The sequence below is a fragment of the Gekko japonicus genome, unplaced genomic scaffold, assembly GCF_001447785.1.
Source record: "Gekko japonicus isolate JY-2015 unplaced genomic scaffold, Gekko_japonicus_V1.1 scaffold18, whole genome shotgun sequence".
In the NCBI taxonomy this organism is placed as follows: Eukaryota; Metazoa; Chordata; class Lepidosauria; order Squamata; family Gekkonidae; genus Gekko; species Gekko japonicus.
This window is the reverse complement of record NW_015170275.1, coordinates 1,419,640-1,436,564: the sequence shown is the minus strand read 5'-3', so window position 1 is coordinate 1,436,564 and position 16,925 is coordinate 1,419,640. Positions and strand designations below refer to the sequence as shown.

The following is a 16,925-nucleotide window of genomic DNA, read 5'->3' as shown; positions in this document are numbered from 1 at the left end:
TCCCTATGCTGGAAACCTCGATACTCCCATGCCAAACGTGAGCGCCTTCCTGTCCCAGCTGCTTGCAAACTTCTGGAGGGTGGGGAGAGAGAAGTGGCCACCTCGGCTGGCAAGCAAGAGGCAGGAGCCACAGCTGCTTCAAGTTTTGTTTTGCAGGGAGAGGAGGCGAACTGCGCAGCCATCCTCCTCAGGCAGGCATCCTGAGCCTTGCGTGGGGCAATGCGCAGCCCCGTTCGCTTGTTCTGCAGCCTTTTACCGCATGGCTGGAGGTAGAAAACGCACCTCACTATTGCTGCTGCGTCACACTATTGCAGCTGCTGGAGAGCAGGCAGCACCCATGCATTCACTTCATAACATGGGGAAGGGATGGCCCTGGTGGAGCTCAACCAAATTGTGCCACACACACCTCCTTCGCTCAGCCCAGTTGGTCCTCTGCCACAGGAAGGAGGAAGGCTGGCTGGATTGGCTTCTCCAGGGCTGGATCTTGTGCCCCTCCCCAGGCAGGCAGGTTCTCCAACTGGAGCCCATCTCCTCTCAGATATTTTATGGGCGCCCTGACTGATGCCAACTCTATTGGGAAATTCCTGGGGATTTTTTTTTTTTTGGGGGGGGTGTAGTCTAATGCAAAGGGAGTCCACTCTCCAAGTAGCCATTTCTTCCAGGGTGATGCTCTGTATTCTTGGGCTTGGAGGGCAACAGTGGGAGGGCTTCTGGAGTTCTGGCTCCACTGGTGGACATCCTGAGGGCACCTGGGCTTTGACGACTGTGTAACACAGAGTGCTGGACTGGATGGGCCACTGGCCTGATTCAGCATAGCTTCTCTTATGTTCTATTACAGTGTGCTGCAGCAGTGAAAAAAGGCAAACTCTTAAGTTAGGGTTGATTAGGAAAGGGATTGAGAATGAAATGGTTGATACTGTAATGCCCCTGTATAGATTTATGACGTGGCCTCATTTAGAATATTGTGTAGACTCAGAGGAACTGATTGGCCACTGTGTGAGACAGGATGCTGGACTAAATGGACCACTGGTATGATCCAGCAGGGCTCTGCTTATGCTCTTATGTTTAAAGCATATTTTGAGTAAAACATAATATCATTAATTGGATTTGCCTGTGTCCTTTATAAAATTTATATCTCTGGTAACTGGCAATACATTTTATGGCATGCATGGCCTGGCCTGACAAACAAAGTGACACTTGTGTCAGATCCGGCCCTTGTAACAAATGAGTTCGACACCTCTGTTAGGGGATATCGGCTAGCTTGCATAGTTTTCTTTCCTTGTGAGCGGTTCCAACCTTTCTTAAGCACACATTTATACGGACAAGTGTAACATGTGAACCAGAAGACCATCTGCTGCTATCCATATCTGACCACAGAGACACTTTCTTCTATATGTTATTACTATGAAACATGATGCTGCTATTTTAAAAAATCACCTATTTATCCTATTAATCTTGTTCATATGAAAGAATATCCAGGAAAGAACAGAACAGATCATATAGAGAAACATATTGGGGCCTTCAGATGCAAAAAGCAAACCATGGTTTATGAGAATGAACTTTGGACTTGGATCTTCCTCCACCCTTCCTTACATATGGCTGAGATATAAAAGTTTCCAGGTTCATGCCATAGTTTATTACGCATTGAGAGAAATGCTGTGGCATGATTTTGTCCTAATCTTTAAGCAAGAGAACAAACCAGAGTTTGTTGTAGTGTGTGGATAATGTGTTCTTTTTTTAAAAAAAATGTCTTTAATTATATGAGCAACATGTGAAGGGAGAAAAGCAGGGACCTGGAAGCCGAAAGACCTCAGAAGTTTATTCTTGTAATAAATTAATATTTGTTTAGGGTTTTTGTTATGCATGTGCATGATGCAAGTAAGCTAGACTAAAAAGCTATTCCCAAACAGTGCTATTAGTGAGTTGCAGTCATCTGCCATTTTTCACTTGTTACCCTGACTTTAGGATGTATATTAAAAAAAAATCTTAGTAGGTTAGTCATTCAAAACACCTAACCCTGCAAATCCTGCTTATTCAATGTTTTGCTATAAATGAAAACTAATAGCCTTTTAAAGACTGCGGGTACCTTTCGAACTCTGACACATGGTGGTGGGCGCAAACACCAAACGGCTGCCATGGGAGGCGGAGCCAACCACAAGCTGTCAGGGAGTCAGGTCAGGTTATGCGTTATTCCAGTATTACCTCTTCAGTATTTCAAGCAGAATATCCGTTTAACAGGATCCCTTTTTAAATGAACATACTGTTTTAAACTATTTTCTTCAACACACACAACTTACGTTCAATCATGCAGTGAGAATCTTTACGCCGTGGTGGCAGCTGCTGCCAAAGTAACATCTTAAAAGATCTGCACAGCCAATCAGATCTGCAGTGGCCAGTCAGAAGCCCTGCTGCACCGAAACCCTCATCTGGCCCTGCCCACTTTCTGAAATCATTTGGCAGGTGCCAGGAAAGGTGTTTGTGGGTTCCACGGTACCCACAAGCACCACTTTGGGGACCCCTGCCATATACTTGTTAATAACTCAAGCGAGGGTAAGCAATTAAGTTTTGTAACGGAGGAAAAGGAGCACTAACAGGGACACAAATTTGTACTATTCCTTTGGAGTAAGAAATGAATGACTTTATCAACCCATTTTCTATTTAGAAATATGCAGAATCCAGGAAAATACTGGGTTGGATCCAAGGAATTTTCTTCACTCAGTCTTGGCCAGTTCTCCTCATTACAACTCCTGACCCACATGGATTTGTAACACAGGTCCTATGATCCCCAGCACAGCCTTTGGGGCGGCCAAAGGGCTCTTCTCTCTTTTTCACCAGTGGAAAACCTGGCTGGATCTGACTTGATGTCTCCAGACATGTAAATTAAAGAACGGAAAACAATGATCATTTTACCTTCCACTGTTGTAGTTTCCTCTTTTTTTTTGTCAAGCACAAGCTGCTCAATCTCTTTCCTTAAATCTTCCCGATTCAAGCTGCATGCGTCAAAAGCATCACTCACAAATTCTGATACACCTGGGCTGGTAGAAATCTCCTCTTCTTCCTTCAAATGTTAAAATATAAGAGGAAAAATGTAAATATCTCTTTAACGCTCCTTAATATTATACTCGTATACGGGGAGGAGGAAACACAGAAGTAACAGGCACAGAACTTCTATACAGGTAGAGAACAGGCTGGGGTCTTCATGGAAAATTGTTCTCAAGTTTATGGGCACAAATTATCACAACAGTAGCAAAAACAGCAGATAGCAGAGAAAAAGGAGGCCTGATGGATCCATCTGACCTCATTTGCTTTTTCTGCTTCTACCATACCAGACCTGTTAAAGCAACAGCAAAGGCTACCTTAAGACCTAGGGAGGAATGAATCAGTACTCAACAGTTCAAGTTTTACCAGGTAGGGAAATAGTACTGTGCTATTTGGAGGCGAGAGGGAAAAAAATGCACCTTTCTCTGTTTAAGCAGAGCAGATAACACAGACAACCGCCCAATTCAAAAGGTGGTCTGAATTGCTATGGCCACTCAAGTTCCTTAATAAACTTGTGGCTTCTGTGTGAGAAGTAATTTTTTAGAAATCTGTTCAGATTGACCACATGTTCATAACTAAAACAAAGTTACTTATATTGTAGATACTGATCAAGAATATAGAATAGCTTTACCTCATGAGGTTTTAGCTGAGACTTTATTGCCACAGGTGGTGTCTTTGGTCGAACAGTTTCTAGAAAGACAAACAGAATTCTGAAGACTTCTTATTTCAGTATATGCAGAGTATTTAATGGGATGAGAATTTAGTCTCAAGCAGTATAATTGTTTAGTGTTGTAAGTGCTCAGAACTTGGGTTTGATTGCGCAGCAAAAGCTGTATTTTCTTGTGCAAGGAGTTCCATCTGCTATCTTCATCTTACAATTAGGAATCATTATCTTCTCTTCGCCTCTAACCAGAGAAACTGAACTCTGTTAGTCCTTTCAAGAATAGGTATAAAGTGACTCTTGGGTGCAACTTCTCATGTATTTGTGAGCAGAGAACACACTTGCTCTCGACATAACATTAAATTATACACAGGCATCCAGAAGGCATACTTGCAGAAGACAAGGAGCAGAAGTAGAGAAATGCACAGGGTTCAGATTTACTAAAAGTAAATGGATATGTAAGCTAAACACCCAGTCCTGGGAGCGATGGGTACACCTGGTTTTTAGTCAAGATGTTTCTCTGTATTTTTGAAGGTTTAGTTTGGTTTGTGTACTTATGGCAGCATTAATAAAATGGTGCAAGCCAATATGGTATAGTGGTTGTATTGTTGGAATAGAACTGAGATGACCCAGGTTCAAATACCCAATAATATCAGTGGGTGATCTTGAGGCAATCACTCGCTTGCAGCCTAACCTACCCAGAACCATGTATGCTCACCTAGAATTTATGCTGTGAAATATAACAATTATTTTGCATTTTAAAGTTTCAGATTTCTGGGATTCAAGTAAAAGACCTTTAAATATGAACTCAGTGAAAGGGGCTGTCATCCAGCATAGCAAGATGTTTGTGAAAATAAAATCTCTACCTGTCAGCTCTCTACCATCTTCACCGCCACCCTTCTCTTTTCTTACGGCTTGCTGTTGTGCAGCCAGTGCTGTGAGTTGTGCGGACTGTTTAATTAGAGAGACGCGGTAGAAATAATTCCTCCAGAATACCTCTTCCTTTACACTGAAGACAGAGAGTATACAATTTGATAAGTGCATTGATTTTATGTCAATGTGAAAACTATGGGAAGTAAGCTGTCAGGGACTTTCCCTAATAGACTACGGATTTTTTTGACATGGTTAAGGAATCTTAATGCCAAGAATTTATTGTACAAAGACAATGTCTAGTTCTACCTGTTAACACCAAAGGCATTTCACATTCTTATAGGAACAAGACACAGACACCACACACCACAAAAATATGAGATGCCATGCAAAGCCCCCTGTAGACTAATTTATGCAATCATTGCTTGATAGACAAAGGAAAGATTGCATATATTATGCCAGGGGTCCCCAACCTTTTTGAGCTTGCAGGCACCTTTGGAATTCTGACACAGGGTGGTGGCTGCAACCACAAAATGGCTGCCACAAGTGGTAGAGCCAGACACAAAATGGATGCCATAGCTTACTGTCAATCAGACAGTTAAGTTCCATATGTATTGGTGGTAGCTGCTACCAAAGCACACCCCATCAAATCTCCAGTGGCCAATCAGAATCCTTGCTGGCAGAAGCCCCACCTGGCCCACCCACATCTTAAAAACACTTGGCAGGCAACAAGAAAGGTATTGGAAGGCACTATGTTGGGGAACTCTGTATTATGCCAATGGCTGCATACATCCATAAAATACCCGTACCTAGGTGTGCATCTCAGTCAACACCTCTGTGTTGACCGAAACCCATGGTGATAAATTTGCTAGTGGCACTAAGCTCATGGAAATTCTGACTAACTAGGACCAAACTCAAAGAGTACATCTTCTTCAGAGTTGGTCTAATAGCATTTGACAAACTCCTTTGTGACAAAAAAGCCTTTGAGAAATAATTTAGATTTAATATTTAAATGTAATTTGCAGCTTTTACATTTTGAGTAGCATGCCATTAATTATCACATTTTATATGTGAATGGAAAATCAGATAGTGATGAGAGATAACATCTTAATGTTGAGCAGTCACTATTTCTTAGTCAGCTGCACCATTTAAGACATTTCTGAAGATTACTCACTGTTTCGGGACAAGATCAAATCTCATTTTTTCAGCAGCTCATCTTCCTGCAGCATTACCATTGCAACTGGATACATTTGATCAAAGTCAAAATTAAACTGAACCCCTGCTGGTGGATCACGCAGAAAGTTTCTTCTGTCCTTTGAAGAATAAAATGCACTTGTCAGTCAGAAGTCTAGATATGACACTTGTTACTTCTCTAAAGAGCTCTCTGAATTCATTATTCAGAGAAGCAACCAGACTATGAAATAGCTCTGCCAGAATGCATAAAGAAGAACACCTTTCAGTAAAAAGCTGGTTTTATTCTAGGAATTATTGTGATCCTACCAATGATTCATTAATTGTCATGTAATATTGCTAGACTACACTCCTGGTTTAAGTAATAAATGATTGAAACACACATTTGTAGGAAGAAAAACTTACTGCTGATAAGGCCAGTATTTGTTGCTGAATTGTTTCTTCTTCATTGCTGTCTACCCAGGGAGGCACAGCTGCTTCTGTGAGCAAAAAGGGAATGTTTGAAATACTTGCGGTCAGTACTAGTAGAGAATAGAACTACTGTTATCTTTAGCTGGAAAATGCCAAGATCTATCAGAAGAGTGCTCAGCTGAATAATACTGTTTTTTTAATCTGTTGCAAATATCAAGAAGGGCGTCAGAAAGCAATTCCTACATGGCCAGTGTTCAGAAGCATGATTGCAATTTTGTCTACAGTTTTAAACAGTGAAGTCACACACATACCTGAAGAGACATGAAATCCTGTTTACACAACTTTGTAAGCCCTCCAAAAGCTGGTAATGGGACTGAAACAGCCTTGGTCACCCTGGCGGACTTGTGCTGAAAAATGGCCAGAGAGAGTGTGACCCTGTTCATTCCCCTGGACCTCTCAGCAGGTTTTGATACCACTGATCATGGCATTCTTCTGGACCATCTATCTGGGCTGAGATTGGGAGCCACTGTTTTGTGGAGATACTGGTCATACCTAGATGATAGGTTGCAGAAAGTGTTGCTGGGGGACCTGCTGCTCAGCCCCTTGTCCTTTGGGATCCCACAACATTCCATCTTGTCCCCTAGGCTCTTTCACATCTACATGAAACCGCTGGGTGAGGTTATCTGTAGATTCAGGGTGGGCTGTCACCAATACGCAGATGGCACTGAGCTCTATCTCAGGCTTCCAGCTGATCTCAGGGAGGCTGTAGAAACCATGAACCCGTGCATGGAGGCAGTTTTAGAGTGGATACTGGCTAAAAAACTGAAGTTTAATCCTAACAAGATAGAAATGCTACTGGTTGGAAAAAGGTCTGATCCTGGATGGGGTTGCACTCTCCTTAAAGGAATGGGTTTGCTCTTAGATCCAGGCCTACTGTTGGATAAGCAGGTGGCAGCTGGCAGGAGTGCCTTTTACCAGCTTTGACTGGGTAGCCAGCTGCAGCCTTTCCTGGGCGAAAAAGATCTGGTCACTGTGGTGCATGCATTGGTTACACCAAGATTAGATGACTGCAATGTGCTCTACACGGGGCTGCCGTAGAGAAGTGTTTGGAAACTTCCATTGGTACAGAATGCTGCAGCCAGGATGTTGACTAGAGTGGGTGGTAGGGACAATATCATTCCAGTCTTGGCCCATCTACAACTTGCCTGACCACTAAGGTCACCTTCAGAGTTTCTGCTTCAGGTGCTTCTCCCTTTGGAGATTAGGCAGATGGAAACCCAGGAGAGAGTCCTCTTCATCATGGCGCCAAAGCTCTGGAACTCTCTCCCCAGGATGATTTGTCTGTTCTGCCATCTTCTGCCAGCAGGTGAAAACTTCTTTGTTTCGTTTGGCATCCACTCAGTGACCCCCTCCTTCCTAACCAATGTTTTAATTACTGTTTTCATGTTTTATATATATTTTAACTCTGTTTTTAATTGTTTCCATGATGTGTGTTGGGGAGGGTTGGTTTTAATGGCTTTAAAAGGTGATTTTATCATGTAGGTTTTAAATTGCTAGCTGTCTTGGTGACCCTTGTGAGGGTAGAAAACCAGAATATAATCTTTTACAAATAAAATAACTTTCTCTATGAGACAGGCAGCAAGCCAACTGTATGGACATAACATATCAGTTTGCTACACCCAGTTCTCAATGCTAGAAAGACCCTATAAAATAAGCAAAGCTGTGCACATTCAGCTCCAGTCATCACCCTTGTAAGAGTTGATCTAGGGTAGGGGTGGCCAAACTTGCTCAATGTAAGAGCCATATAGAATAAACATCAGATGTTTGAGAGCCGCAAGACATGAACAAATATGACACGGATATTTGGAAGCTATGTGTTAAATCAATGAACTGAAGGGTGACTGTTTATGACTCTGATCCATGCCAATAAAGGTTTTGAATTGAATTGATTGACACGGACATTTTTATTTAAAAATATGCAAATTTGCTTTTTATTAACATTAAATGAGACTGCCAAAAATAAAAATAGAAGGGGTAAAAAGATATTGATAATGATATTTATTTGTCCAATGATATTTGCTTGCAAATGATATGTATTTGTCTAAGAGAGAGAGGTGGAAAGAAAGAACGAAAGAGGTGAAAAGAAAGAGAGAGCCAGAGAACCAAGAAAGCAAATAGATGGGAGGGAGGGGGAAGGAAGGAAGAGAGGGAGAAAAAGTATGCGTCCCCTTCGCTTTCCCAGCTACCGGGAGCCGCACAACATGTGCGAAAGAGCCGCATGCTGCTCCCGAGCTACAGTTTGGCCACCCCTGATCTAGGGGATGACAGAGAAGAAGGATGAAAGATCCCAATTATTAGAAGTATTCTCAGTCTAACTGAAAATATGCGAGCAATTTATTTGTGGAACAGGATAGTTTTTAAGCTTTAAAAACTATGTATACATAGGCATCATGTGCAATTCTTTAAGCAGTTTGCAAGCAAGGAAAGAGTATTTTAAGTGTCATGGTTCTTCATGGCTATCTCTATCACAGGAATAAACTGTTTCTCCTCATACAAGTAGTATTTCAATGTTCTTTGCTTTACAGTTTCTAAAAAGCATTGTTGTTTTTGCTCAGTTGCTGTATGCTTTCTATTACACCACTTCTGGATAACCACTGGAATCTGGGATACCCAGGTTTGAACCCCCACACTGTCATAGCAGCTTATTGTGTCACCCTGGACCAGTCACACACACTCTAACCTACCGGACTGGCTCACTGTGAGATTAAAATGCAGGAAAGGAGAACAATGTGACCTTTGAACCTACATTTGAGAGAAAGTCTGGGTATAAATGCAGTAAATAAATATTTTAATAAACTCAGCTGCTTTAAAACAACCTTACTTAAGAAGACAGCAGGATCATCTTCAGTGGTGGTGAAAAGTGCCATCAAGCCAAAGCTAACTTGTGACAACCCTGTAAGGTTTTCAAGGCAAGAGACAAACAGAGGTGGTTTGCCATTGCCCTTCCTCTGTGTAGCAACCCTGAACTTTCTTGGTGGTTTCCCATCCAAGTACCAACCGGGGCCAATCCTGTTTAGCTTCTGAGATTGGGCCAGCCTATCCTATCCAGGTCAGGGCATCTTCAGGGGTGATGTGAAGATAGTATGGTTTCTTAATTACTAACTTCTGCAAAGAAGCCAAGACAAACTGCAAAATTAAAATGCTTGGAACCATCAGTGGAAAAGAACTAAATTGTTCTACAGGTGACCTGCTACCTCTGTATATGATAATAAAAAAGAATGACATGAATAACTCAGCACAGATTAACACAGTTTTACTCACAGAAAATAAATGAGAATTTGTAAGGGCAAGCCAAGCAGCTAGTAATCAAAATGTTAATTAAGAAGTATTACAGTGCTACTCTTTGAAGTCTCATTAGCGTACCTTTAGAAAAAGCCAACAAAATAGCTATAAAAAGCTCCACCTTCTCAGAGAATTACAAAGGATTTGAATGTTAGCTCAGCTTTTTAAAGTAACTATATTTACACAATACCTGATTTTTTGGTGTGCTGCTGTTGAACAAATTTTTTCTGTTCCTTCTGAAAATCTCCTATAATTGTCTACAAGAAAAAATAAAGTTATTACAGAAAAATGTTAAAAGAAAAATGAAGCTAAATAGTCATAACTTATTTATTTATTTATTAGTTCAATTTATACCCCGCCCTTCCCACTGTTAAAAGATTTTGGACATAATCTCTAAACCAGAACAGCTCATGGTACTTAAAACTGGAATGTGTGTATAGCTTTGAAATACAAAGTAAAACAATAATATGTAAACCTATGCTTAATTTTAAACGGTATACATCACATGTGGTGACTTATATGCAGCTGCGTTCTGTACAAAGAAATGTTCAAGATCAATACATGGCAGCAACCTTCTCAACCTTTCCTCCTAACTGTGAGGTAAAGATGGATTTTGCTCTCATGGAGTCTCAGATCCTGTTTCATTTCATCTGCCAACTTAATTATCTGTTACAGCGTGTAGGGGAGTTAAAGGAACCATTGGTATTGTGCCAGATTAAGTTTTCTTCTCAGTTTAAGCTAGGCTGGAAGACACCAAGGGTATTGCAAAATATGAGGTAGAAACACTGCTTGAATATTCTCCCCCCCCCCCAATCCCTAGAACAAGGCTAACATAAAACACCAGCTGTAGCCAAAATCATATGTAACAATAGTTTTTAAGCAAAAGTAATAATTTTGGGACAAATTTAACAAAATATATACTGCAATTATCCAGTTAATTTTCTGATTTTGCCACCAGGACATGATAGTCTATTTTCTGTATTTGACAGGAGGGAAAAACATGACCAAGTTTTTTTCTGATAATATATCACTAAGCAGATTAACCACTATTTGAAGTTATAAGAATTAAAATGCTCTCATGTGGATTAGTGTCTCAAATTATATTGCTGTACACTGACTCACTTTGTATATCATAGTACTTCCACGCTTCCTATGATTTCTAGTACATTCTATATATATATATATAGAGAGAGAGAGAGAGAGACACACACACACACACACACACACAGATTTACAATGATGCAGCTGAAAAAAGGGGATGTGATCTGCTACATTTTGGTGTAGGAAATAAGATATGTGCACAAGATTCATCATATCTAACTATCCAACACTTTAGATGGCATTTCCTATATAAAAATAGTTTTGAGTTTGAAAACGACACTGAGGATGATACAGAGAAAAAGCAGGGGCAGAGATACTCGAGGAGAGGATGGAGCAGCTGATCAGTGAGATACTGGGTGGAATCATACAACAGACTGAAGAGCTTCCTCAAGCCGGTACCTCAGAGACAAGAGTTTTAGGGTATAAGCTTTTGAGAGTCAAAGCTCCCTCCATAAGATACCTGGAAATCTTGTTGGTCTCTATGGTGCTACTGGACTCCGATCTAACTCTCCTACTCCAGACCAACATAGCTACCCTACTGAAACCTCCTCCAGCTTGTCGTGCTTCCAGTGGAGGAAGACTTCAAATTTTGTTCAGTGGAGAGGCAGAAGACAGGCTGTTATCTGCAGCACTTCTGTATAAGATTAATTAATGCCCCATATATCTCAAAAAAGACACTGCAAAGCTGGGAAAAGTACAGAGGACGGCAACTGAGATGATTAGGGAGCACTTTCCTTATGAGGAAAGGCTGAAGAGTCTGGGACTTTTCAGTTCAGAAAAGATATTACTAAGGGTAGACGTGATAGAGGTTTATAAAATTATGCATGGGATGGAGAGAGTTGACAAAGCGACATTTCCCCCCTCTCCCAAAATACTAGAACTTAAGGGCATCAAATGAAGCTAATGGTCAGCAGATTCAGGATGGACAAAAGCAAATTCTTTGTTACACAGAGAGTGATTAAAATGTGGAATTCACTGCCAAAGGATTTAGAGATGGCCACAGGAATAAACAGCTTTAACAGGGGATTAGATAGCTCCATGGAGGAGAGATCTATCAGTGTCTATTAGCCATGGTGACTGAGGGGAACCTCCACATTCAGAGGCACTAAACCTCTGAGGCAACATCAGGGGAAGATCTTGGCTTCTACGCCCTGTTGATGGCCCTCCAGAGGAACAGACTGGCCACTGTGTGAGACAGGATGCTGGACAAGATGGACCAGCTGTCTGATCCAGCAGGGCTCTTTTTAGGTTTTTATCCCTGCAATCAGGGGTCATTTCCTGGAGGAACGCACAGGAGTGGAGATCCGGCAGTAAAGAGCCCAGGGGGCGGGCACATGCAACAAGCCCCACCCCCTGCTCCCAGCATCCCTCAGTCAGAGCAAGACGCAGCCAGATAAGTTGCAGAGCTCCCATCCACCCACCCCAGTCCAGTGGCACCTTTAAGACCAAGTTTTATTCAGGACAGATCTGCAGGTCCCCCCCCCCCAATAGCTAGCAATCCAAAACAGTCTAGTGGAGCCTGAGCGGTGGGTGTTGCCTTCTGACAGACTTCCGGTGATGTCAGGGGGTGTGGCATATGCAAATAAGTTATGCTAATGAGCTCCTGCACCACTTTTTCTACGAAATGACCTCTGCCTGGAATCGTACAAACCAAATTATCACATATGCTGCTAGCTTATTACCTGAATTATATTCGTAAAATGTGGGAAATTTTGTTTTTCAAACAAAGTATGCAAGAGTATGTACCAGATTTCAGAGTATGCTATTTACAGTAGGATAGGTACCTTATCGATGATACTTTCTATTTTGCCTTCTTCAACAGACTTCTTTATTGTTTGTGCTGTTTCAGCAACTGATTCCGATATCCTTTTTGTGGCAGTAGTGGCAAAATTGAGCAGAGAACCTTTTGAAAATAAAAGAATATGTAAACCCAGAATATTTATCTAATATTTATCTGCCTCTAATTAATATTAGGCACAACATATTCTCTGGCATTTACCTGTATATCAGAATTACTGATTCAGCACATAACTTACATGCCCAGCTCATAATAATCTCTCCCCCTGCAGATATGATAACAAAAGTTTGGGCTGGGTGTCATTAGCATGCTGACTATACCCAGCTTTATCTGTTGATGGGCGGCCAGCCAGATACCACCCCAGAAAATCTGGCAGAGGGGTTGCAGGCTGTGGTGGGATGGTTAAAACAAGAGTCAGCTGAGACTGAATCCTTCTAAGACTGAGGTTCTGTGGCTGGGGAGACTCCGGGTTGGGGTGCCAACTCCCAGCCCTTGAGACCAGCGCCTACTATCCTGGATGCCTCCTTGACAATGGAGTCCCAGGTCACAAATGTTGTCAGACTGGCATTTTACCATCTGTGCCAGGCTAGGCAACTGGCCCCCTACCTGACTCGCCCTGTCCTAGCCACTGAAATCCATGCAAAAGTCACCTCCAGATTGGATTACTGTAACTCACTCTACGTGGGCCTACCCTTGAGGATGACCCGGAACTGATGCAAAATGTAGCAGCACGGGTCCTTACAGGGAAGCCTTGACAGCGCATATCCATCCAGTGCTGCGCGAGCTGCACTGGCTTCCAGTGGAGTACCGAATCAGATTCAAGGTTATGGTGGTGACCTTTGAGGCCCTTAACGGTCAGGGACCTATATACCTCCAGGACCACCTTTCCTGGTATACCTCCAGAAGAGCGTTATGCTCAAAAGATCAGAACTTATTGGTGGTCCCTGGCCTGAGAAACATCTGGCTGTCCTCAACCAGAGCCACGGCTTTCTCTGCCCTGGTTCCAACCTGGTGGGACTCTCTGCCGAATAACATCCACACCCTGTGGGACATTTTACAGTTCCACATGGCGTGCAAGGCAGAGTTGTTCTGCCAGGCATTTGGTTGAGGACAGCGACGGTACAGTCTTGGCATTCCCACTTCCTATTTCCCCCTGTCCGTTTCCAACCAGACAGCAGCACTGCTAGGATTTTAGCACCGTCTGTAGTTAATATAGACAAGTAGAATCAGATTTTTTAAAAATTGTCTTATGTATTATCTTTGTTATAAAGGTTTTGTTTTATTGATGTTTTATACAATTGCGCTGTACACCACTCTGAGCCTGGTTTTACTGGAGAGGGCAGATATTATTATTATTATTGATATATATTGTGCACAAAGGGAAATGTGGATGTGCAGACTGTCAGGCCGTACTTTGTCTTCTATTCAGAGACATTGCATGTATAACTTGTGCTAAAATACAAATCAAAAGTAAAGGAAGCTTCCATAACTTCACAGATGCAAAATGAATTAACGTTTATTAATCTCACTGATAAAATAACTAGCTAAAACTAGGGTTACATTATTTTCACTTTCTACAGATAACTAGTTAAAATCAGGGTTCCATGATTTTCAATTTCTCCTATTAATTCAGGAAGAATCCAGTGACTAGGACTATGTACTGTGTACAAGGCCAGCATCCCACAAGGACCTGCATCTTTCAAACAGTGCTAGCTAGAGGTTAGAAACTGAGAGCACTTCAAAAATGCACTGAATAAAAAAACAGCACCCTTATGTTTGTTTTTTTGTGTAGAATATTGTGGCACAACTAATTATTCATTATTGGATGCCTTTTTCCAAGATAAGTATCGTAGCATGAAGGCCAAGTTGATATTAGGGATATTTCTCTCAAGCAAGCACAGAAAATCTTGAAGCCTTTTTCATATGACAAAGATTAAATGATCTAGGCAAACATAATAAGCTTACCATTGTTTTGCCATGTTTACAGTATCAAAATCCTAGTATTGCTGATATTTGATCAGGTTGAAGTACTGCAGTAGCTTCAATTAAAGCATACTACAATAGGAGGTATAACTATATAATGAATAACTGTACCTTGTTCCTTTCCTGTAAGACTGATCCTCCTAGGTTCTCACTAGCTTTCACTCCTCCTTAGTAGTTCTCAGTAGGGCAAAAAACAGCATCCAGTAACAATGTTCTAGTTCCACATAACTTCATTCATCCTTTGCCCTAAACTAATCATTGTGGCTGGATACAAAATGCATATCAGCCAACAGTGACAGTCACAGTTGGAAAACACTGGACTAGGCCTTTTCAAGGAGAAAATAATTACAAATTGCCACATTGCATAGAAATTTATTTAAACAAAATCGGTTTTGGACTACACTTTTAAAGTTGTCTTTCAGTTAAACCACGTAACAAAAAGCAGAGCATGCTTAAAATCAAGGTAAACACCTGCATTTCCAAGCTTCAGCATATTGCTTATGCAGGTGTCTTTAAGAGTGCAGGCACACAAAGAGTGCAAAGACTAGTAATACAATCTTTTGGATACAGGAAAAGTAGTAAATGTGTGCTTAAAGAGGGGGAAGGCCAGATTCTAAAAAATCAATAGGGTGACATGATCTATATTTTAAAGTAGTGATGAGTAACGCTCCTCAAGCTTGACTTGGAAAGTGATCATAAGCAGGTCTATTCAGAAGCCTACTCAGACCTACTCAATGAGGCTTACTGTTAGGAAAGTGGTTTGGACATTGCACTGCCAGTGTGTCAAAATACATCCTGGTATTTTCTGTTTAAAGCACATCTACCTATCCTAGTTCATCTGGGCTGGTAAATTTATGAAAGCCCTAAGTGTTCAGAAACACCTGCACAGGTACATGTCCGAAGAAGCAACTGCTATTTATATTCACTGCAACTGTTCAGGGTTTATCATCTTGATCATAAGTTGGAATTGTCAGGCAATCCTGAAAAAGCATTAACATTCTATTAGCAGTTCTCTTCAGTAAAGTATCCAAGGACTGCCCTTTCACAACTGTCATTAAAAAAGAAGGGATCTGCACTGCAAGACCAGAGAAAGAATAAGTGCCTGGCATATTTACTGTCTTTTTAGCAGACATGGGCAAATTTCCATTTAATGGCTAATTTGTCTAAACATTAACATATGCCTTAATTCCAAAACAGTGATAAATCTATGTTTTAAATACCATGGGCACAGAATTTCATGAACCTCGCAGAAAATCACCAGTAATGGCATACATTACTTTTTCTGTGTATTGTGAAAACTTTGCATGTAACTCAGAGAGTACTCCAGAATCTCTTAAAGCTGAAGAAGTGCCTGAAGTCGTTTACAAGAGGCATACAGAGTGACTTCCAGTGAGTTCAATGAACTTACAAGTCTAGAGCATTAATGACTGCACCTTTGACTAGAACCCACAATACATTTATTCTACTGAAATCAATGCAGCTTCAACTAAATAAAATGAGCAGTAGATGACAGCCTCAGGTTTTAATTGTAGGCACAGCTTACTCAAGAATAAACCACACTGACGTCAGTGGGACTTTTCCTGATTAAAAGTACATAAGAGGGGGCTCTGTTCAGTGAGGCTTATTACAAGTAGGGTTGCCAACAGCCCAGAAGAAAAAAAATGCCCCTTTAAATAGAGACTCGATATGTGGAAATAGGCAACTGAAGCTTTCCACAGAAGTTTTTTAAAACATCCAATTAATCATTTTTTTAAATGGACAGGGCATTTATTTCTCCAGGCATGACATCTCTACTCCCATGTGTGTGTCTGTGGGGGGGAACGGTATTTATTTATTTGTTTGTTTTTGTATTATACCCCGCCGTCCCCGCGAACGGGCTCAGGGGTATGTACAGAATTGCATCCACTTAATCATCTTGGAAATGGACACCGCATTCCCCCCCCGGCAGTTGGCACCCCTACTCCCATATGGGGGAAACGGTATGTAAAGAACTGCAGCTTTGGGGAGACCAGCCCAAAGGATGTCTAAGGAGCTAAGGGAAAGAAATGGGGGGGGATTATTTACGGCCGACTTGACTGGTAGCTTGGAAACGAGGATATCCATTGCTCTGGAGGCGTTCGTTGGCCTAGGACTGGGATGGTGACAGGCGAGTTAGTCCGGGGGGCGGGCGGGCGACAGACACTTACTGCCGAGTCCCTTGGCCTGGCTGAGAACCGGGCCCGGATCCACCTGCTCCGGGCTCCGCTCCGACGCCTCCTCGGGCACGGCTTCTCCCTCGCCAGCTTCGGATTCCCCTTCAAGGGGAAGCGGCGTCTCTTCCTCCGTCGCCCGACTCATCCCGAACCAGCCGCTCAAGCCGCGCAACATCTTAACGGCCTCGACCGCGCCCCCTCCTGCCTCGCCTGCCCGCCGCTCCCTGCGGCGATTCGACGGATGTCGCAGAAACAGGCCCCGGTGGGGGAAACTAACGTTTTGTTTCCGGAAAAGAGAGTGCGGCGACTTCCGAGCGACGTCATTTGAGTACGTCAG

General features: G+C 42.0%; 1 protein-coding gene across 1 annotated transcript in view; it reads right to left on the bottom strand.

The window, feature by feature from the left end:
* The window catches only part of SYAP1 (synapse associated protein 1), a 19,198-nt gene extending 2,317 nt beyond the window's left edge, over positions 1-16,881 (bottom strand). Inside the window, 9 exon segments of the mRNA XM_015417597.1 lie at positions 2,911-3,058; positions 3,671-3,729; positions 4,567-4,709; positions 5,745-5,775; positions 5,778-5,883; positions 6,167-6,240; positions 9,705-9,771; positions 12,400-12,518; positions 16,583-16,881. Coding sequence (XP_015273083.1) covers positions 2,911-3,058; positions 3,671-3,729; positions 4,567-4,709; positions 5,745-5,775; positions 5,778-5,883; positions 6,167-6,240; positions 9,705-9,771; positions 12,400-12,518; positions 16,583-16,763 — 928 coding nt within the window. The 5' untranslated portion in view covers positions 16,764-16,881.
* Positions 16,882-16,925: the final 44 nt, after the last annotated feature.